The sequence below is a fragment of the Mustela nigripes genome, chromosome 3 (genome assembly GCF_022355385.1).
Source record: "Mustela nigripes isolate SB6536 chromosome 3, MUSNIG.SB6536, whole genome shotgun sequence".
NCBI classification, from domain to species: Eukaryota; Metazoa; Chordata; class Mammalia; order Carnivora; family Mustelidae; genus Mustela; species Mustela nigripes.
In genome coordinates, this window is record NC_081559.1 from 76,495,597 (window position 1) to 76,517,876 (window position 22,280).

At 35.5% G+C, this 22,280-nt stretch overlaps 1 protein-coding gene across 2 annotated transcripts in view; it reads right to left on the minus strand.

The window, feature by feature from the left end:
• The window catches only part of PDE1A (phosphodiesterase 1A), a 351,047-nt gene that overhangs the window by 43,901 nt on the left and 284,866 nt on the right, over positions 1-22,280 (minus strand). For both annotated transcript variants that reach the window (XM_059394291.1, XM_059394292.1), the window contains 5 exons: positions 21,405-21,471; positions 17,911-18,027; positions 16,927-17,067; positions 8,596-8,696; positions 1,183-1,308 (listed from right to left, as the gene is read on the minus strand). In XM_059394291.1, the coding sequence (XP_059250274.1) occupies positions 1,183-1,308; positions 8,596-8,696; positions 16,927-17,067; positions 17,911-18,027; positions 21,405-21,471 (552 nt within the window). The remainder of the gene's footprint in view (positions 1-1,182; positions 1,309-8,595; positions 8,697-16,926; positions 17,068-17,910; positions 18,028-21,404; positions 21,472-22,280) is intronic.

Here is a 22,280-nt window from a genome sequence, read left to right on the forward strand (position 1 = left end):
AGCCCGTATTTTTAACCCACTGAGCCACTCATGTGCCCCTGTGAGCCTGTATTTTTTACACAGCTTCAAAATGTCTTTGAAAAACCAGAAAGCTTGAGTATTTGGAAAAGTACCTATCAGAAATTCGGGCTTGTTTTAAATCCTGAATTAACCTTTATTCATTTATCCACTCATTTATTTTGAGGCAGTTCTTTTTTTTTTTTTTTTTTTTTAAAGATTTATTTGACACAGAGAGAGAGAGAGAGAACACAAGTAGGCAGAGCAGCAGAGGGAGAGGGAGAAGCATAGGCTCTCCACTGAGCAGGGAGCCCGATGCGGGCTCAATCCCAGGAGCCTGGGATGATGACCTGAGCCACAGGCAGCGCTTAACCGACTGAGCCACCCAGGCGCCCCATATTTTGAGGCAATTCTTGATCCCAAGGCACTTCATTTTTTTAACCTTTATTTATTTATTTATTTTTAATGTGTTATGTTAGTCACCATTTTACCCCTCTGATATTTGAGTGGGAAGCTTTTTGGCCCATCAACTAACTTTCAACAAAATCTTTGTTAAAGCCTTTGTTAAAGGCTTTTTTTTTTTTTTTTTAAGAAAGTATAAGTAGGTCTCATTGACTAGTAGGCATATGCAGACATATTTGCACTAATAATTTCTATGTTAATCAGAAATTCATACTCCCAGGGTCCTGGGATCCAGCCCCGCATTGGGCTCTCTGCTCAGCAGGGAGCCTGCTTCCTCCTCTCTCTGCCTGCTTGTGATCTCTGTCAAATAAATAAATAAAATCTTAAAAATATATATATAAAGCTAAACTCCATATATAGAAAAGTAATATATGAAGAAATCCATATTACATTAAGATTTTGAATTTATTTAGGACCACATATTGGTATAATTAAATGGAGCTTCATTACAGAAAGTACATCATTATGTATCCTAAACTACCTGTTGTGTGGTATGCAGTGTTGTGGACTGGCCATGATGTATACAGATGTGGAATTACCCTGGAAAATAGCTCAACTCCAATCAGCAGAGCCTAGCTCCTGAACAACATCTTGTAGGTTCTAGTCCTTTTCACAGTCATCCAGTCAAGGGGAACTTTTGTAATATGAATTTCGTCATTTTAAATTGCATAATTTAAGTTTTTCTTGAAATTAAATTTCATCTGGGCTTCCTTTGAAACTCACCTCCAGTCATCTTTGGACAAATTTATCAAAACATTCATTTCTTCTTCTTGCATAAGTCGATAAGCTGCACTCACATGGTGATTCTCAAGGACAGAGCGATCATTATACAAAAGGGCAACATCTGACCTAAGAATTAAAAACAAAATGTCCAGAAGAGGATTTATTTTAGATTTCATGAGCATTTGCTAAATATACTCAAGTCACAAGATATCTCATCAATAAGAATTCTATAATCAAACACCTATATTTATGGAAGTACTTAGTTTCTTTTTTTAAACCATGCAATAGCTTTAAAAAAATAGACTTTTTTTTTTAGAGCAGTTGTAGGTTCACAGCAAAATTGAGCAGAAGGTATAGAGCTTTGCCATATACCCCCTCACCGTAGATATGTAAAACCACCTCCTCATTATCAATTTCCCACACCAGAGTAGTACACTGGTTATAATTTATAGGTCTACATTGAACGTCATTGTCACCCCAAATCCACAGTTTACATTAGGATTCACTCTTGGTGTTGTACACCCTGGGTCTTTGGACAAATGTACAATGACATGCATCCACCATTATGACATTGCTCTGAGTAGTTTCACTGCCATAGAAATCCTCTGTGCTTAGTCTGTTCATCCTTCCCAAGCCCATAACCCCTGGTAGCCACTGATCTTTTTACTTTTCTCCATAGTTTTGGCTGCTGAAGAATATAATATATTTAAAATCATATAGTATGTAACCCTTTCAGACTGGCTTCTTATACTTAGTAATATGCATGTAAGATTCCTCCATGTCTTTTCATGGCTTGATAACTAAACTCTTTTGAACACCAAGTAATAGTCCATTGTCTAGGTCTATCACAAGTTAACCTTTCACTTACCCAAGGATTTCTCAATTGCTTCCTTATTAATAAAGCTGCTACAAATATCCATGTTCAGGTTTTTGTATAGACATAATTTTTCAGCTCCTTTCAGTACATACTAAGGAGTGTGATTGCTGGACTGTATGGTAAGAATATGTTTCATTTTCTAACAAACTGCCAGAAATGGCTTCCTAAGTGGCTGTACCATTTTGCTTTCCCACTATAGTGCATGAGAAGTCCAGTGGCCACATATCCTCACCAATAGCTGGTGTCGTCAGTCTTCTAGATTTTAGCCATTATAATAGAGGTGTAGTGATATCTCATTGTTTAAATTTTCATTTCCCTTATGACATATAATGTGGAACACCTTTTCATATGATTTTCCATCTGTATCTCTTCTTTGGTGAGGTGTCTGTTGAAACACAGTTTTAAGTTGGGCCATTTATTATTGTAGAGTTTAAAGAGTTTTTTTGTGTATTTTGCACAACATCCCTTATCAGATAGATCTTTTGCAAATATTTCTCCCCACCTTGTGGATGGTCTAATTACCTTGATATTGTCTTTTACAGAGTATAAGTTTCTAACTTTAATGAAGTCCAGCTTACCAATTAGTTCTTGTGAATTTTGATTTAGTGTTGTATCTAAACACTAAAAAGGCATTGTCCCATTCAAGATCATCTAGGTTTTTTCTTATGTTGACTTCTAGGAGTTTCATAGTTTTGCATTTTTACATTTAGGTCTATCCATTTTGAGTTAGTTTTTGTGAGGAGAATAAGGTCTATGCCTAGATTTATTTTTTTGCATGTTCATTAGTTTCAGATCCATTTGCTAAAGAGGCTAGACTGTGTTTGGCCTATTGCATTGCCTTTGCTCCTTCATCAAAGATCAGGTAAAAGGTAAAACTACTTTTTATGTGTGTCTATTTCTTGGATCTTTCTTCTGTTCCATTGATCTATTTGTTTATTCTTTGACCAATACCACACCATCTTGACTACTATAGCTTTACAGCAAGTCTTGAAGTTAGATAGTATCAATTCTCCAACTCTGTTCTTCTCTTTCAGTAATGTGTTGGCTATTCTGGGTCTTTTGCCTTTCCATATAAACTTTAAATTTGCTTGTCAACATTCACAAACTACTTTGCTCGAGTTTCATTGGGATTGCTTTGAATCTATAGACCAAGTGGAGAAGGACTGACATCTTGACAATACTGAGTCTTCCTACCATGAACATGGAATATCCCTCCATTGATTTAGTTCTTTGAATCTGTCATCAAATTTTTGTAGTTTTCCTGATATACATCTTATACATATTTGTTAGATTTATACCTGAGTATTTTAATTTTTTATGCTATTGTAAGTGATACTGTGATTTTAATTTAAAATTCCACTTTTCACTACTGGTATGTAGGAAAGTGGCCAAATTTTGCATGTTAACCTTATATTCTGCAAACTTGCTATAATTGTTTATCAGTTCTAGGAGCTTTGGGGTCAATTCCTTTGAATTTTCTATTTAGACTATAATGTAACTTGTGAACAAAGACAGTTTTATGCTTTCTTTCCCAATCTTTATGCTTTCTGTCTCCTGTCCTTGCCTTACTGCATTAACTAGGACTTCCACTATGACCATAGTTTTAAAAAGGCAGTGAGAGAAATATCCATGCCTTGTTCCTGACCTTACTGGGAAAGCTTCAAGTTTCTCACTGTTAAGTGTGAGGTTAGTCATCAGGTTTTTTGTAGATCTCCTTTATCAAGTTGAGAAAGGTCTCTTTTATTCCTAGTTTGCTGAGCATTTTTATCATGAATGGTGTTGGATTTTGTCAAATGCCTTTTCTCTATTTTGATATAATTTCATGTTTTTCTTCTTTAGCATGATGATATGATGATTTCCTTAATTCACCAGTTTGGTCATAGTTTGCTTTTAATTATCTTAGTTTCCTTTTAATTATCGTAGTTTGAATATACTTATGTCTTTTCCTTACAATTTGTAATTCAGACACTTGTAAAATAATCTAGATATGCCAGAGAAAAAAAATTACCTGGTATCCTCATTCAAACATTGAATGAATCGAACCCTCTGCTGATGAATCAACCCATTCCAGATAGTTGATTACCAACTATTTTCTATGTCCTTAGACTAAAATTGGTTTGGATGGAGGGTAGAGGGAATGATGAAAATAATTTGATCTATTATGATTTTAGTTTTTTCTCCCTCATAATGTTGTGATTAAACTTGAATATTTAGATCCTACAGCATTAAATTAACTGAAAAAACCTTAAAAAAACCCAAAATCTGAAATGTGTGTTTTACCACCAATTTATAACAAACATTATATTTTAGAGTGATGAACTCATCAAGGAAATTTTTTTGCTTTTCACCTGTCCATATTTTCACATTATTTAAGCAAACAAACTACTTCAAGCAGCATTGTAGAACATAGTGGTCTAGCATAAAGTATGAAATATTTCAAGCATTCTCAGATCTGTATCATGGAGCCCTGGCTTCTTCCTCTGTCCTCTTAGATTGCCAGATCATTTTGCAAGTGTGGAATGGAAGCGGGACCGCTATGTTTAATGTATTAAAATGACACATCCACCCATGTACGTTGCCAAATTGGAGGCAGCAAAAATAGCAAAAGGGAAGTCAAGTTAAAACCTGTGCAACTTAGTTTCCACTTGCTGCCGTGCCCAGACTCTTCGTTTTTCATTCCTTGTGGCAGACATATACTTCATCAGCACTAAAACTGCCTCATTAAGACTTACTGTTTTAGGCTTCTCAGTCAGTAGTACTGGTTACAGAACTGACATTACCACTGAATGTTTACCAATGAATAGGGAAGGATAAATAAAATAAAGAATTAAAGAAACCTGGTTTTGGTTGCAAGGAACCTATTTGACATCTGTATCTAATAATCTACTAAATAAACTAAGCTTTATAATCCAACATAGGGAAAATGACCTATGAGGTAGAACAATTACTTCATCTTTTATTTCTAGAACTATCATAAAAGTAGAAAAACATATGTAGTTAGCTAATGGTACATAATTCCACAGTAGGTTTTCTTTTAATCCCAATGATGGCCTAAAAATTCTCTAACCAATAATCATAACTCAATATACAGAAAAGTACACCTGCAAACCTTGTTCAAGAGAGAACTGAGTATATCTTGCCCAAGTATCTCCAGAAGTTCACGCAGATCATGGGAAAAACTGACATGTAAATCACATGTCATTTGTATCAGGTGGCCTCAAATCTAGCCAGGGCAGTGTAACTACATGACATGGCTCCAAGTATCACTGTCCTTTACTTTCAGCAGCAAGCAAAGCTATATCTTTGAACTGGATTTAATTGTAGCAAATTACTATGCTTTTGTCTCATAAATCCAGTAAGATTCTGATAATACAGCACCATCTTAATGTTTGAGATGGTCTTTGACTGCTAAGAAAAGAACAAAACTCTAAGCAACATTCAGTATCCATGGTAACATGTAGCTCAGTATTTTTACAAAAAAGAAATTATCTCCATTTATTTACACTTTCAAGGATTTCATGAATTATAATGTCTGTATTGAACTCAAATCTAGCATTGCACTATGTTCTAAATTATTTTTTATTTTGCATTATCCAGTATATAGTTTTCTATATTAGAAAAGCATTCTAAATCTAAGTAACAATGAATGATATAAAATACAATAGAATTATTGATACTTTTAACATAAGATCTTATTTTTTTTTTGGACAAAATGGAAAGGTGTTAGAGTTTTAAAAGCACATTATATTGTTGTGTTTGTGGTCACCACAACATGTTCATTTAGAGAATTCTCAAATTCTTGCATAATTAATCCTTTAAATTGATCCCAGTGGGCGATTTACAAGAAAATAAACAAAATACCAGACATTTTCTCCCCTTTATTTACAGTTTCTTAATGTAAAATTGGGGGAAAAATGAATTCTTCTTTCTCCCTCTCCTCTTTCTTTACTCTACCTTCTCCTCTTCCACCTCTTCCCTTTTTCTCCATTTCCTTCACCTTTTCTGCAGTCCAGAGCATAAGTAAGTTAGGACCCTTCATCAGTTGTAAACGGACGGTAAGGAGAAAGCTGGAAGTGATGGCCCGACACCACTGCTGGAGAAGGCTAGCCCTTGGCCTTCACTTTTCAGAGTAGAAAAAGCAAGAGGTGTTCATGGATAACCAATCCCTTGCTTCCTTCTCCAATTGCTAAAACTGTGGGGCCCAGCTCAGTAATGAGCTGTGTTTAACTAAAATCTCACTCATTGTGGATTCAGTGGATGTAGAAGGGTCTTTGACAAACAAAAATGATGTGCATGGTCTACCTTCACTTTGATGTTTGACACAAAAATGGAAGAGCTGCCTCTACTCTACAAATGTGTAGGTAATTAATATCCTCTTCCACATGAACAGACCTCCAGGTCTGCCTTTTCCCTTCATGGTCTGTCAATCTCAAAAGCTCTGGGAATAGACAGAATGCCTTCCTGTGTCACATGCATATGGAATATTGTTCACCAATGAAATTGAAAGAGCTATCAAGCCATGAAGAGACACTGAGGAACATTAAATACATATTATTAAGTGAAAGAAACCAGTCTAAGAAGGCTTTATATCACAGTATTTCAACTATATGACATTTTAGAAAAGTCAAAACCACAAGATATTAACAAGACCAGTGGTTACCAGGTGTAAAGGCAGAGAAAGGAAGGGAGGGAGGGAAAGAGGGTGGAAGGAAGGGAGGAATAGATGATGCACAGGAGGTTTTAGGGTAGTGAAACTATTGTGTATGATACCATAATGGTGGATACATGGCATTATACATTTGCAAAATCCATACAATGTGTAACACAAAAACTAAACTCTAATATGTATTATGGGCTTCAGTTAATAATAATGTATCAGTAGTGGTTCATTATAACAAATGTACCATACTGATGCAAGATGTTAGCAACAGGGGAAACTGTGGGGGTGGGGAAAGAGAGTTTATGGGAAATATGTACTTTCTGTTCAGTTTTTCTATAAATCTAAAACTTCTCTAAGAAATAAAGTCTATTAATTAAAAAAAAAGAAAAAAAATTAATTTTCCCTTAATAAGACTGGAGGGTTCTACAGTAATTCTAGAGCAATATCAGTCTCTCAACTTCCATCTCCATCTCAAGCAACTCTGACTAGTGAAAGACTTAGAGAGATGTCAGGGACCTATGTATAGAAAGTTGGATCACAATGGGTCCTAGACACATTTTGCCTCTCAGGCACTGAGATCTCTGCAACCAAAAAGAACAGAGAGAACCTTTCTGTTATGAAATGAATTATGTCTCCCTAAAATTCACATGTTGAAGTCCCTTGTACCTTAGAATGTGACTGTATTTGGAGAAAAGGCTTTTAAATAGGTAATTAAACTTAAATAAGGTTATAAGTGTGTGCCTTAATCCAATATGGCTGATGTTCTTATAAGAAGAAGAAGAGATACCAGGAATTTGTACCCACACAGAAAGGGTCATGTGAAGACAGTGAGAAGGTGGCCATTTAAACCAAGCAGAGAGGCCTCTGCAGAAACCAAACCTGCTGACACTTCTTGGATTTCTAGACCTCAGAACTGTGAGAAAAATTCTGTTATTTAAACCCCCCAATCTGTGATTTTGTGATAATAGCCCTAGCAGACAGGTATATCTCCACTCTGGAAATTTGATTCTAATAACTGTCATTTATTAGCACCATTAAAAACCTCATTTTCTAATTATTTTAAATTTAGCACTTCACACTAACCTGGAAATAAGGTTTTTTTGATTTTTTTCAAAAGCACAATTTTATTACTTTCACATACATAATGATACTAAGCTAATGCCTTAAATAACATGTTGCAAGATTCATGTCAGTCAGATGTCTGAATTGTGTGATACTTCAAAGTATTAATTCTGGGCAGAGAGAAATTATCTGACACATTTTTACATTATTTAAATTGCTAAATATGTTAGTAAATATTTATACAGTTTTCTTGATAAATAATTGAGAAAGTGTTTGTAACTTAAGGAATTTTGCTAAAATCCATTAAAACTACTTACTAGACATCTTCACTGTTTTTTAAAAATTTTATTAAAAATAAGAGATATGGTATCTTGCCATTTGCGATGACGTGGATGGAACTAGAGGGTATCGTTCTTAGCGAAATAAGTCAAGCAGAGAAAGACAACTATCATATGATCTCCCTGATATGAGGAAGTGGAGATGCAACATGGGGGGTTAAGGGGGTAGGAGAAGAATAAATGAAACAAGATGGGATTGGGAGGGAGACAAACCATAAGTGACTCTTAATCTCACAAAACAAACTGAGGGTTGCTGGGGGGAGGAGGGTTGGGAGAAAGGGTGGGGTTATGGACATCGGGGAGGGTATGTGTTTTGGTGAGTGCTGTGAAGTGTGTAAACCTGGCAATTCACAGACCTTTACCCCTGGGGATAAAAATATATTATATGTTTATAAAAAATAAAAAACTTAAAAAATAAGAGATATGAAGAAAAATAAAGTTTTAAGTTAGAAAAGTTCATGCTTTATGTAACTTACCTTGTCTGAATATGAAAGTTGTTTGTGGTTCCTGTATGCTCGTAATCATGAATGGCAGCAGCAAAGACCATTGCTAAAATTTCCAGTTCAGTGAGCCAGTGCTGGTAAATTAAAAAAAGATACTATCATATTTACAAAGCAGAGGCCATGCTGTATTTCTACAAAAGAGATTTTCAGTGCAGTCAGTATAAGTAATCATACAAATACATTAAATTATTTTTATTGATTTTAAATCGATTTTTCCTTCCTTTCTCACATGCGTTGATTGTGCATTATGGATGGTTCATGAGGTCAATGATTGTTTCATGGCTTGTAGGTTCAAAATACAGACATTATAATGTTCCTTGCCAATCAGAAAAGGAGTACTTTTCCATCATTTAAAAGGTAAACCCTGTGTGGATTTTTGAATTCACAGATTTATGAATCTGGGCCCTCATGAAATCGGTTACAGTTTAATAATTCTTTTAGTTTAGTCATTTTTTCAAAAGATTTTATTTATTTATTTGACAGAGATCACAAGTAGGCAGAGAGGCAGGCAGAGAGAAAGGAGGAAGCAGGCTCCCTGCAGAGCACAGAGACCAATGCTGGGCTTGATCCCAGGACCCTGGGATCATGACCTGAGCTGAAGGCAGAGGCTTTAGCACACTGAGCCACCCAGGTACTCCTAGTTTAGTAATTTTTGACATTAGGGCCCATATACCATTAAAATATCTTTAGCTCAACTTTTGTAGAAGACCCTACTATGAGAAAATTTTTCACCTAAGAGTTGAAAATATTCACTTTGCTCATTAAACTGAACTTTGCTTATATAGTTCACATTAAGATTCATAAGAGTTTCTAAGAATTTACCAAATTTGCTCTGCATAACACATATATTCTGACTGTGCAATTAAACCTAATAATAAAAGATAGAGCAAGTGTTTTCATTTAAAATCCAGACCACCCACTTCATATACATTGATCTTTCTGTTATCAGGTGGATGGCTTAACAAAATTTCTCTGCTATTACAAGTTTACTAGGTAATTTGGTAGTTTATTCATCACTGAAATTTTGCATAACAGTTTTACTACACTCTCTATTATGACAACTATGGGCCACTACTTAAATTGAAAATAAATAAAATTAAGTAAAATTAAGTTCACTTTCCCCGGGGACAGAAGCCATACTTCAACTTCTCAGGAATCACATGTGGCAAGTAGTTACCATATGGAACAGTGCCGATGCAGTGTTTCCATCATCACAGAAAGTTCTGTTAGATAATGGTGCAAGTAGATGGAACTTGATTCTGGGAATGAAGGATCCCCATGACAAGGAGCTTATTCGTTAGTAGTCTCATTCCACACACTTGAAACAATTACATTGTACAAAAAAACAGAAAAATAGAAACTACATGCATACTTGATAAACAGTCACAGAAAAAGATACAATCGAAGGGCCGATAGAATGTCTATCTGGTGGCAGTGATCTTGGAAGAAGGATGCACAAAGTTTTGCACCTAATGCCATGGGAGAAACAGAGAGATTCTAAATAGAAAGAGCAGATGCAGAATGATACTGTCGAGACTGATATGGAAATCGAATTGCCCATAGTACAGTTGTGTTGGAGAGTCAAGTGGAATGAGAATGGAAAGAGAGTGCAGATTATGGGAAGAGTTGATAGAGTACTTTGATTAGAGCCGATGAATCTGGATTTTGTATAAGATGTAGGAGGGAGCCACTGTAGATCCATGAGTCCAAAACGAGATGTGACAACTATTGGATTTCATAATTGACAAAGACATGATCTTATAAATTTTTGCTCCTCTTCACATAATCTACCAATTACCAGTCTGGTAATTGGCACATAGTAGGAATTTAATATTTGTCTGCTGACTTGAATTTCATGAGTTTTGCATTCGGAGGAGGCAGTAAGGAGTTGTGGAAAGAGAATATGGATAATCAGACGATCCTGGTTTTAAATCTTTGTTGGCCATGAGGCAAATTAGTTATTTACCCTCTCAGCCACAGTTCCCATGAAAATAGAATTAATGATCATTCCCTGTGGAATTGTAAGAGAAGTTTTTAAGTTAATGTATTCACTGTGTCTTTTGCAAATCTTGTATAATAGTAAAATACAGAAAAAACGTCATTTTGCTGAACTTACTACCTTAAAAGCACTGTAGAAGGCATTGAGTCTGGAAAATAATTGTGAGCTAACATATCTTTAGTGATTGCAATTCAAGAATAAATGTCTCACAGCTGGATGACTGAAGCAGAAATGATTTTCAGACCAATGGGAGTTGATATAACTAGCTATTTTATGTTTATGGGTGCATTTAATTGTGAGTCATTAAAAGGAAGAATGGCCTCTATTATAGCCTGAAGTGGGACTGAGCCTCCAATGTCCCCAGTGAGACTGTGGAATTAAACACCATGAAATGGAAAGCAATTGAAGTTAAACCAGGCTTTGTACCCCCAGAAACTCTCTGTTAATCCCCCTCCCTGCTTGTGCTCGCGGCTCAGACCTTTGGAGAATAACCCTGTCTGAGCCCACCGTGTTAAATAAATCTCCGTTCCTCCAAAAAAAAAAAAAAAACCAAAAAACAAAAAACAATTAAATTAAAAAAAATTGATCCAAGAAACGGGTCACCAATTTTCTTAACCATATCCTAATTTTTCTAAAGATCTTTTTTTATTTATGGGTAGAGGGGCAGAAGGAGAAGAGAATCTTAAACAGACTCCTCACTGAGTGTGGAGCCCAATGCAGGGCTTGATCCCAGGACCCTGAGGTCACAACCTGAGCCAAAACCATGAGTCGGACATTTAACAGACTGTGCCACCCAGGTGCCCCTTATGTATTTCCTATTGATCAACAGATTTAACTGTCATTTAAAAAAAGTGATATTTAATACCTACAATAATATAGAAAATGAAGCTGCAATTATAAAAAACATTAAATTAAGGCAGCAGAGATGGGTTTTAATTATAGATTATCTCATAAGCATTTAAAATTATCTTCCTAGCCGTTAAAATTGATTATACTTATTTCCTGTTTTTAGTCTCATTATTCTCTGCTTCCCATAAATAGTACTTCCTCCACGAATCCCTTTTATTTATTGCCACACTATGGCCCTAATAATTAAGTTTAAATGATAAAATATTGAACCCTCTCACTTAATTTAAAAGCACACCTATTTTGTATTAGTGAAAGTAGAATTTTGGGTGGATTTTTAGTTCCTTAGTTGTTCATTCATTTTACATTGGTGCCAAATGAGAATTCCAACACAGAAAGTGAATGCTTATATTCATTGATTTTGTAAGTGATTCATGAGAATATGCCAGAGAATGAGGCTGAGTCCCGTCACTCTTCCCAACTAGCACAGTGGTCAGTACATAACCTACGTGCTTTTGGTTTCTCATGGGCAGATATAAAGGGTTAAAATGATGGGTCGTGAGCAGTGTAGACACTGTGTTTCATCTAAACCACAGTTTGCATTTTGCCTAGAGAAATGCCCAGGTAGACTAACTCTAAAATGAGCAGTCCCCAAATTATATCATAGGGAGATACTGACTGCCATCAATAGTTATTATAATGATATCAGAAAGAAAGGAAAAGGAATTAACATTGGTTGGACATTTTAGCTAGATGGTCTCTTTTGTATAACCATCCTACTTTCCACTTATGAGGTAAATATTTTTATCTTTACTTGGCACGTGACAAAGCTGGATCTTAAAGAATTGAGTCAACCTGCCAAAGGTTGCATAGCTATCAAATGGCAGAGCAGGAATTCAACCCAAAATATGATTCCAAAGTTTCTGTTCCTTTCAGAGATCACAATATTCCTTTTATGGATGACTATAGCATTCATTACTTGAAGGAGGCAATACACAGAATACATTTTTCCCAGGTTTTAGAGGCAGAATTTCTAAAGAGTTTAACTGGGTATATTGATGGGTAGAAAGAAGCTCTAAATAGAGCTTTAATACTTGTGATGTAAGTTTTCACATCTGAATTATTCAGTGTGTGTATGTTTATGTGTGAGAGAGAGAAAGTGAAAGTGTATGTGCATATTAAGGCTGGGAGGATTTTGGGTCAGAAAATCACACTGACCTATTAGTTCCTGTTGTGTCTAAAACAGCATAATTAACAACTTTCTTAGCTAAATTAAAGGGTTGGACACCTTTTTCTCTAACTTTGAATAGGATGACATAGTTTGCTATAACTTATCCAGTAGTAAAAAGTGTCATAATAATATTAATACATAATACACACAAAATAATACAATACATAATAAAAATAAATTGACATTATTGATATTAGGATGTGTGTTAATACCTATTATGTTTCAGGAACTGGGTTAGGTGCTTTACATATATGGTATCTGTGCCTCTTCATTGTCATCCTACATGGTGGTATTATTAGCCACATATTAATGACAAGAAAACCAAGTGGGTGAGTGATCTAGGTCATGGTAGAGCAAGGTTTCAAACCTACTTCTGGTTGCCTTTAAAGCCTACACACTTTCTACTCTTCCAAACATTGTTGTCTGGGAAGCCACTTAAAAGAATAGTATTTCCACATAGTTGGTAGAATAGAGACATAGTGGCATATTTTTTGTAGAAAGACGGGAGAAAAACTGAGTCAATCCAGAGTATGGGAGGCTAATTCTGGGTGTGGTCAGGGGACTACAACTTCCAAAGCAAACAGACCTCATAGCATCGTTCCTTCTTCTACTCTTAATATTAGAACACAGAATCAGGAGCCCTTAGACACAAGTGTTCCCTTACAAAGGCCCTTGGAAGATTTCAAATTCAGAGAGACACTTGGAGGTGGCATTTGGTGAAGCAATTTTCTCTTCAGCCAATAGAATGAGCTACCACACACAACCGCTGCCTTGGCACAGGGCTACAAGTTAACTGCCAAAGGACAGAGAGGGACAGACAGAGGGTGTACTAGCATCAGCTCTCCTCTGCAGGGTCTCCTCCCAGGCTGAGGGTATCCTGTGTGACAGTAACAAACTGAAGGACAATAGCTTCATCAAGACCCCTTCAGTAACTAGTCCTCAGACCATTTTGCAGGTGGCAGGCTGCGCTAGTCACCTGACAGTTTGGGGCTGCCCAGAGTGCTCCAGAAATGTTACACAGATAAGACCATCCTGAAATGGCAGGGCATCAACTAAAACTAAAGCCAGTGACCCAGTCTTCCCCACATCAAATCCGAGGAGTTTCAGCTAAATCAATATTTCTATAATACATTTTTGTTGTTTCAAAGAACCAACATATTCATCTGTGTGAAAATTAATACTCGCCTACCGCTACTTTTTTCATCTGAAGAAAAGCTTGTTAAAATAACTCCCCTAAAGCTATCAAGCTGGCAACATAGGCAGGCAATAAATCCGTAATTCATTTTGCCTTTCCTCTTACCGTCTATTATAAAGTTTCTCATTACTTCCTGTAGTTGAAATGTATTTTCCGCATCTCAGATAACAGTGACAGTCTTCCACTAGACTATTTTTGTAATGGCCAAACTAATGGATGAGTAAAGAGCCCACTGACACATTGTAGCTGAAGGATAAATTAATCAGAAACAATTTCTCCAATGAAACCTGCTAAAGTAGATGGAAGTTCTGTTTATGATTGGTAAGTTAAGAACTACGTGATCTTTACTAATGTCAAATTTCTAGGAGTCATGCCAGGCTGGGCCAGATTTCCCATCTTCCAAAGAAGTTGGAATGGCTTATTATATCCAGGAACAGGTCCTCCTCACAAGTCTAAGGGAAAAGTCACACCGTGGATTTGAATTTCTGTATTTACGTCATCCTTCATCTCTTCAATGTCACCTTCAGAAGAGAGGTTCTAAAGCTGAAATCAGAGACTTTTATTTGGCTCCCTTTATACTGATAGAAAAAAAAAATTTACTTAAGCAGAAATATATTTTTAAATGATGAAATTTTGGTTACTTCCCAGCATAATATGGTATACATCTTCTCAATGAATTTAATAATTAAAGTAGATATTTGATTATACTGAAGTAGGCATTACTTTTCCATTCCATCTTGTTCTGAAGAAACTTAATCACTTCAGTTTCCATTTCAGAGAATCATTTAAATATTTCATTTTTTCAGCTAATTTTTTTTTTTCAAATCCACAGAACTCAGGAAAGAGGACATGCCACACTTAAAATGAAAACCATCTCACTATCAGATTCAAGACCAAGGCCTTAGAGAACAAACAGCAAGAAGCTCCAACCAGGAAGATGCTGAAGTGACTTTTTCAAGGATAACAGCATTTGCTGCTGTCAGGAGGCAAAGAGCTCAAGAAACAGCTGTGACAGTGAAGTCTTATTAAAGCAAAGGAACTTTAAAAGAATTTCTCTGTGTGTGTGTGCACATGCTAGAAACAATTACAAGGAAGGTTACTTATACTACTTCCTAAAAGCTTATAATATCTTAAAGCCATGTCTTTGCATGCTTGATTTTCTACTGATTATTGTTACCTTCCACTTCCTCTTTCTACATGTCAAATCAGACTCCTGGAAAGAAGAGTGAGTAAGCTTCAACCTAGGACCAAGAAGTTTAGCCATGACTGCATTTGATCTCAGCCACTGGGTACATTTATACTATAAGTCTGTGATGTCCACATATATGAACTACTACAGGAAAACACAGGGTCTGATGTTGACAACACATACAGTTCAGCCTTCTACAAGGTCACAAGGAGGTCATGCTACTTCCTCAATTAAAAGTTTTTGAGATTTCTGCCTCCCCCAAATAGGACTTAACTCCAAAGCAGGTTATGTTGTAATTTTGTGGTAGAATGCAGATTTCTGTTGAATTGGCAGTGAGATTCCAAGAAAATTCTTTATTAAATAGAAGCCTTTATTAGAAGTTGAGCTCCCAGCCATTAGCCATTACCAACTTCCAGCTATGTGAGTGAACCACCATGGGTATCTTGTTCAATGATGTCCTCAGCTATGGTTGCTAGCTGATTTTAAGCCCATCATTCACCACAACTGAGAACCTGCTAGTTGGGACGCTCCTAACTAAAGACCTTGGAGAGCTACTGATAAGTTGTTGTTTTAAACTAGTAAGTTTTGGAGCAGTTTGTTTTGGAGCAACAGATAATCAAAACATGGGTTAGGAGTGGGATCTGAGCCCAAGGCATTGATGGATGTGCAACATTTTTGGAGGCAAAGAAAGATGAAGAAGAGGAGCAAACAATTTCTTCAATCATCATATGAGACAGTATTGGATGAACCATAGTGAATAGATTGTGTAGAGAAAAACACACTACAGTTTCTTGGGGAAAAATAAAATTAATATGAAAAATTTCTATATATAATAAAGTTGAAGAATCATGTAACTGTTCTAAGTTTTCAGGATCTTCGGGACAACAATGTGGCTCTAGGGACTTTGCATGGAACCAGATTAGGAATAATCTCTGGTGTGGACAGATGAGATACTGAGGATCTCTGGGCCCCAAAGAGTATTAGTTACATAGACCTGAGTGTCAATGACCCAATAGAATGGGTATGTGACTTCTGAAGTCAAAATAGATAGGCAATGTATATTATGGGATTTGATGGAATATTCTACTTACATGCAATTTATGGCATTGCTTCAGCAGAGGCTGACACATCAGGAATCAAGAAGGTACCAAGATTTGGGCATCTCCTATGGTCTGTCTCCCTTTGAATCCATCTCAGTGTGGAATTTTTAGAAGAAAGAGTTGCTTCTTTCTTTTCACTTTCTGGGAGTCACTACAAACTCTGAGACATTACAGAAATTCCAGGCAGAGTCAGAATTCCTAACATCTACTCGTTGTTGTCCTGGATTGCATTGCTGAATCACTTATTTATTTATTCATTGATTCATTTAGATGCAAAGAAGAGGAAGGAGAATTTGGAAAAATTCACATAAATCATTTCCAAAGTCCCTATTAGGATTTGATTGTGATTATTAGTGCAAGTAAAAGAGAAAAATCCACAGAAGTCAGTTTGGGAGAACATGAGGGAAGAGCACGGTAATTAACTTTAATCCCAAGACTTTGTGTAGGTCGCTTTTTGTTTTTGCTTTTTGGTTGATTCCTATAGGGAAAAATTATAAACAAAAAATGTCCGGGAGTCCAAATTTCAGAAAATTTGCAATATATTTACATTTGCCTCTGGGTATATTTTTTCATGGAGTTAAAATATTTTTTGGAAAATGTATATTATGAGTAATTCATTAACCCTCAAAAATCCGAAAGATCATCACATCATATTCCTGTGGGTATTGAAGGGGCAATGGCAATGTAGGAGGAAGGAATTTGGTGTTCCGAATTAACAAACTTCAGTTATAAAAACTTTCTTACCATGATACCTGTATGAAGCATTATGTAATGCACAGTTTGAGTGACATCAGCTGCATGAATCAAATTGTGATAAGGATTTTTGTATTTGCTGTAACCAACTTCTAAACCTTCTGCAAAGGAAATTAGGCAAGAAACAGGAATCTGCAAAAAGGAATAATCATGATTATATTTTGGCCAAAACAGTAGCACTAAATCAACATGAGCACAACAATGTTTGGGATGGGACACAATCGTGAGCCAGATGTGGGCAGTAGTTTTTTGAGGTTACATGTAGGCTGTTTTGAAAAACTATTTCATTAACCTGCTAGCTTTCAATCCTAAGAAAGATTGTAACCCCCAGGTACTTAACTAAGGTAGATGAAATAACAATCTTACCCATACTGTTGCCTTTAAATGTTTATATCTCCCAGAGTCAAGACAGAAGACTAGTTCTTAAAAGAGTAAAATTCCCAATTACAATTGGTGATGTCTAGTTTTTCTATCTGTAATACAAGGGATTAAAACAAATGACCTCCCAGTACCTTCTATCTAAGATTCCATGATTCCAGTGGTAATGATGAAAGGTATAGGTTGCAGAGTGCTCAGAAATCTGGATCAAATCTGCTGCTTAAATGGCTCTAAAATGAAATTAGTTAGAAGCCCTTTCATCTCGGGTTAAGAAAAGCTGCCAGGAAAGGTTCATTCTATGTTTTAGGAACACAGAAGATGATATTTGTTAAAAACATAGCTCGTAATCACGACATGATTTGATCTCTGGGTAATTCAGGGGGATGTTGGTGTCTTGTTGGAATGAGGCTACAGTGGCTCACAATGTCCGTGTGGATGTATGTCTGTGAGTCGTGGATAATGGCTGCATCATGTGGTGAACTTGTTCCACTAGAAATGTTATAAAATGCATTGATTAATGACTCGATGTTCTGCATTTTCATTCTTATTCAGATAACGAATTCTAAGAGCACTTCATTTTTGTTCCATGTTTCTGACCTTGAAACGATTGATAAGATCATATCTGGTAAACAGTTCATAAATCATAAACTTCAGACTGTGTTCTCCACTTGCTTCATTTAAGGCAAATACATCAAAAGACCATTTATCAACGTCCTGTAAAAAATGAAAAAAGGAGTAAATGCTTTAGATGGCAATATCATTTAGTTGTTTCTTTCTGTGAAAAATTCTTGGAGAGATCAGGCATTGTAGATTTAGTAGGTCACATTTCTATTTAGAACATCAGACTATATTTTTTTCCAGTGTCTGGTATGACAGAGCCACTTAGTATCTATGGGTTCACAAAAATGAGGCCATAATGGGTAATATAAGTGTTAAAATCTTCCCCTTAATCCCAAAGTTATCAAGCTTGATGTAATAAACCTGATAACACTATAATAATGATCTTATTCTCAGTCTCTCTTCAAATTCATGCTATAAATCACTTGTCCAGAGGAGGTTTCATTTTAAGGTACGTGGGTGGTGTCAGGTTATGTGGTTATGTGGGTGGTGTCAATGGAGGAATAGGGGAAAATAACCCCAATTTCTCTTTCCCACCCACTACATTCAACCCGGCTTGAAATTCCACCGCAAGAGTCAATGCTTTGATTTAAAGCTTTGATATTTTATGTCTTCTTTTAAGCTTCAAATAACTTAGAAAGATAGAGTATATACTACCTTATTACTCACTCTAACCTTGGTTGATTCATTTACACTTGCCTCCAGGGACAGATGGGAAGGAAAAGGAAGTGAGTCTTTTGATAGAGGAGAAGGAGGAGGAAAGTAATTATAGCATTTCAGGCGATTCCCAAGGGAAGTGGTCAGGCCTATAGGGAGATACATACATACCCATGGAAAAAATCCACTAACAGTGGGAGAGAAGGCTACGAGAGCTATGCCAAACCATTCCAGCTACCTTGTTTTTTTTTTTTTTTTTAGATTTTTTTTCTTTTTTTTTAATTTATCAGAGAGAGACGGGGAGAGAGTGAGCACAGGCAGACAGAATGGCAGGCAGAGGCGGAGGGAGAAGCAGGCTCCCCGCCGAGCAAGGAGCCCAATGTGGGACTCAATCCCAGGACGCTGGGATCATGACCTGAGCCGAAGGCAGCTGCTTAACCAACTGAGCCACCCAGGCGTCCCTACCTCATGATTTTTGATTTAAGTAATTGCAGGTTGAAAACTTGCAGAAGGGTTCACAAAAAGGGACTTGTAACAGGTGATATCAGTCCTATACACTAAAGAGGTTTTCATGTAGAGTGGGAGCTTCAATGCTAAATATAGCAATGAAATTTTGAAAATTTAAAGAAATACAACAGTCAGTTCTAACGATTATTAGAACTTCCTAGCAAAGTGTGTGCTTACATACACACAGCAAGTTTAGTATTGAAAAGGGCAACCTTAAAACTGTGCCTTAATTTTGAATATGGGCTGGGATTATTTATAACTTCATTTAATACATTTTTAGAGAGGCTAACAATCTGTACTATAAAATGCTGAAACTAAACTGAGAATCTGATAAATAGTATTCAAACAATCTCTTAAAAATACTGCTTTTGTGTAAGCCTGACGACTCATAGACCTGTACCCCTGGGGCAAATAATACATTATATGTTAATAAAAATAATTAATAAAAAACAAATTAAAATACTTCTTTTGAAAAGAGTAATAACAGCTTCAAATGGTATTTTTAATCACTTGAAAACACCAGTGAGATGGTTTTTGATTTGCTTGTACGTCTTTGTTAAATTCCTTGTACTTGGTCCTGATTTGATCCCCAAACACTTGCTTTACAAACACTTCATAAATTTAAAATCTCTGAAGGTTGTGTGAGCAGGCATTTTAACATCAATAAAGCTCAAATGAGGCCAACAAATCTCTTATCAAATTCCAAAGCTAACACAAGAATTAGTTCAGATTGTTAGGAGGCTGCTATTTATAGGTCCTGTTCTGGTTTCACACTGAGTAAAAGGTTAGTTCTCCACTTTGGGGATTTTTGTCAACAATGATGATTTACACTTATAAAGTACTGCAAATGCTCACTTGAGGATAAATAAGACCAGAAGGTATCTCAGGAAGTAAGAACTATTTAACTAAAAATATTCTTTACTAGTGATATTTCCTCCCTCAACCTATTAGTTGATACATTTTTCTCAACTACATTTTAGAAGAGTGTTTACTTTCTCTCATACTAAAATATTGTGTTGGTTTCTAAGTAAATGTTATTAAAATAAAAAAATAAAAGTAAGTAATATTCTTGTTCACAGTTGATGAAACAAAAATCTCACATGATCTAAGGAGTAATTAATATCCTATAATGTGACATTTCACTTACATACCAGTCTTTTTTTATAGCTTTAGAAACATAAATATAAAAAAGTGTTCAGGAAAAACTATCTCTTTAAATTAATAAGATTAAAGTCTACTATGCAGCAAAGAAAAAAATGTAAAGGGGATGTGTAAAAGAAAATCAACAAAAGATATAATATAAATAGCAATATAAATTTAAACTAGAAAGGAGTTTAAAGTATCAGAAATAAAGCAACTCAGGATATTCTGTTGCCCATGTCTTTTAAATTCTTGGTGATACAGGAAAACCACCATGAAATTGTTAGAGGAGACAAAGTTGAATTTCTCTACCGAAATGAAATAATAGAAAGAAATAAGAGATGTTAAGTGATGAGCTTAGAATAGGAACAGAAATAGGAACAATGCTTTTGTATACACACACAGTAGAAACAAGTGAACCAAAAACTTTCACTACTTCAGAGTTTTGGCTCCAATTATTTCTAACATATTTAATACTGCATTTGGGCATCAGCCATAGGAAAAGCAGAGATAAGAGAGTTGAATTTTTTTGTTATTTTCTTTTTTAAAAATTTTTTCAATTTATTTATTTTCAGAAAAACAGTATTCATTATTTTTTCACCACACCCAGTGCTCCATGCAATCCGTGCCCTCTATAATACCCACCACCTGGTACCCCAACCTCCCACACCACCCCCCCACTTCAAACCCCTCAGATTGTTTTTCAGAGTCCATAGTCTCTCATGATTTTTCTTCCTTAATTTTATCTTTTTATGTGTTCTCAGAAGTAATATTCTAAACAAATTTTTTTCATGTAAGTTTTGTCCTGGAACACCTTTTATTCAATGCACGAAACTTTCCCACAATATACATAACAAAATACATATATTCTGACAAGTCCTGGTGCCATCTCAAAATTGAATTCAAGATCCATCTAAACAAAGCATGAAGAAGGAAAAAAAATCACATATCTGTGTGCACACACATGCATTGACTTAATGTAAATCAGTCCTCATTTAAGTCTACAATGAGCCATGATTTGGAACACATGACATGTGAATGGCTACAGTATTTTTCATGTACCAATACATAAGATGTAGCAAAGACCTATTCTCATTTTCTCCCAGCCATTGTAAGAAGATTTGAAAAAATGACTATTTGAAAATTTTAAATAATTGAAATTATTTCACCTTTAATGTTACTATGACAGCTTCTGGATATACCAAACCAACCATGTGATAAGACTTTCTGTACATCCTGAAAAAGAAAAACAAATGTATATGTAAGACTCATTTATTCAAAGATTTTGAATATTTTTTTAAAATGTAAGGGAAAAGATTACTTTTGACATGTTCACCTTTTATCATTAGTTACTGGCTCTCTTTGTGGTAATAATGATTACTATGATCACCACTTATTGAGAACCTACAATGTGACATGGGTTAATACGAATTTGTCTACACACAAACACCCTACTAAGTCAATATGACTGACATCTTTTTCTTTGCTTCATCTTATTAAAAGAGACTGTCCTTCGTATGTGCAACAAACTTTCTGGCATGCCCATACTGATGAGAGAAGAATATTCTTGTTTTGCATCCATTTATGTGCCAAAATTTTAGATCAGGAAGCTGAATATCACTAAAATATTTCCTTTATGGATTTCTTTCTTTCTTCTATTTTTCTTATAAAATGGAAATTACAAGACAGAAAATGTAGTATCATCAGAATTTACATAGCTTCCTTTTTTTAAAGTTAGAAATTTTAGGGCAGAGCACATTGACAAAAACTGTTGAAGTTTGTTCAAATTGTCATGTAATAAAAATTAAGAAACATTATGTAGAACAAAGTTATTCCCATTTTTATAATAGCACCAATAAAAATATTTTTATCCATCAGTAACTTGCTATATTTTCTGATAGGTAACCAAAATGACATAAACCAAATCCATGAAACTCTTCCATTAGTTCAAGTGACAAGAAAATCAATGTGATACCCCAATGTGTAGGAATAGCATAGACTTCTATTCAGAATGGGCAAGTACAAGGTTCATCCCCAACATCCTG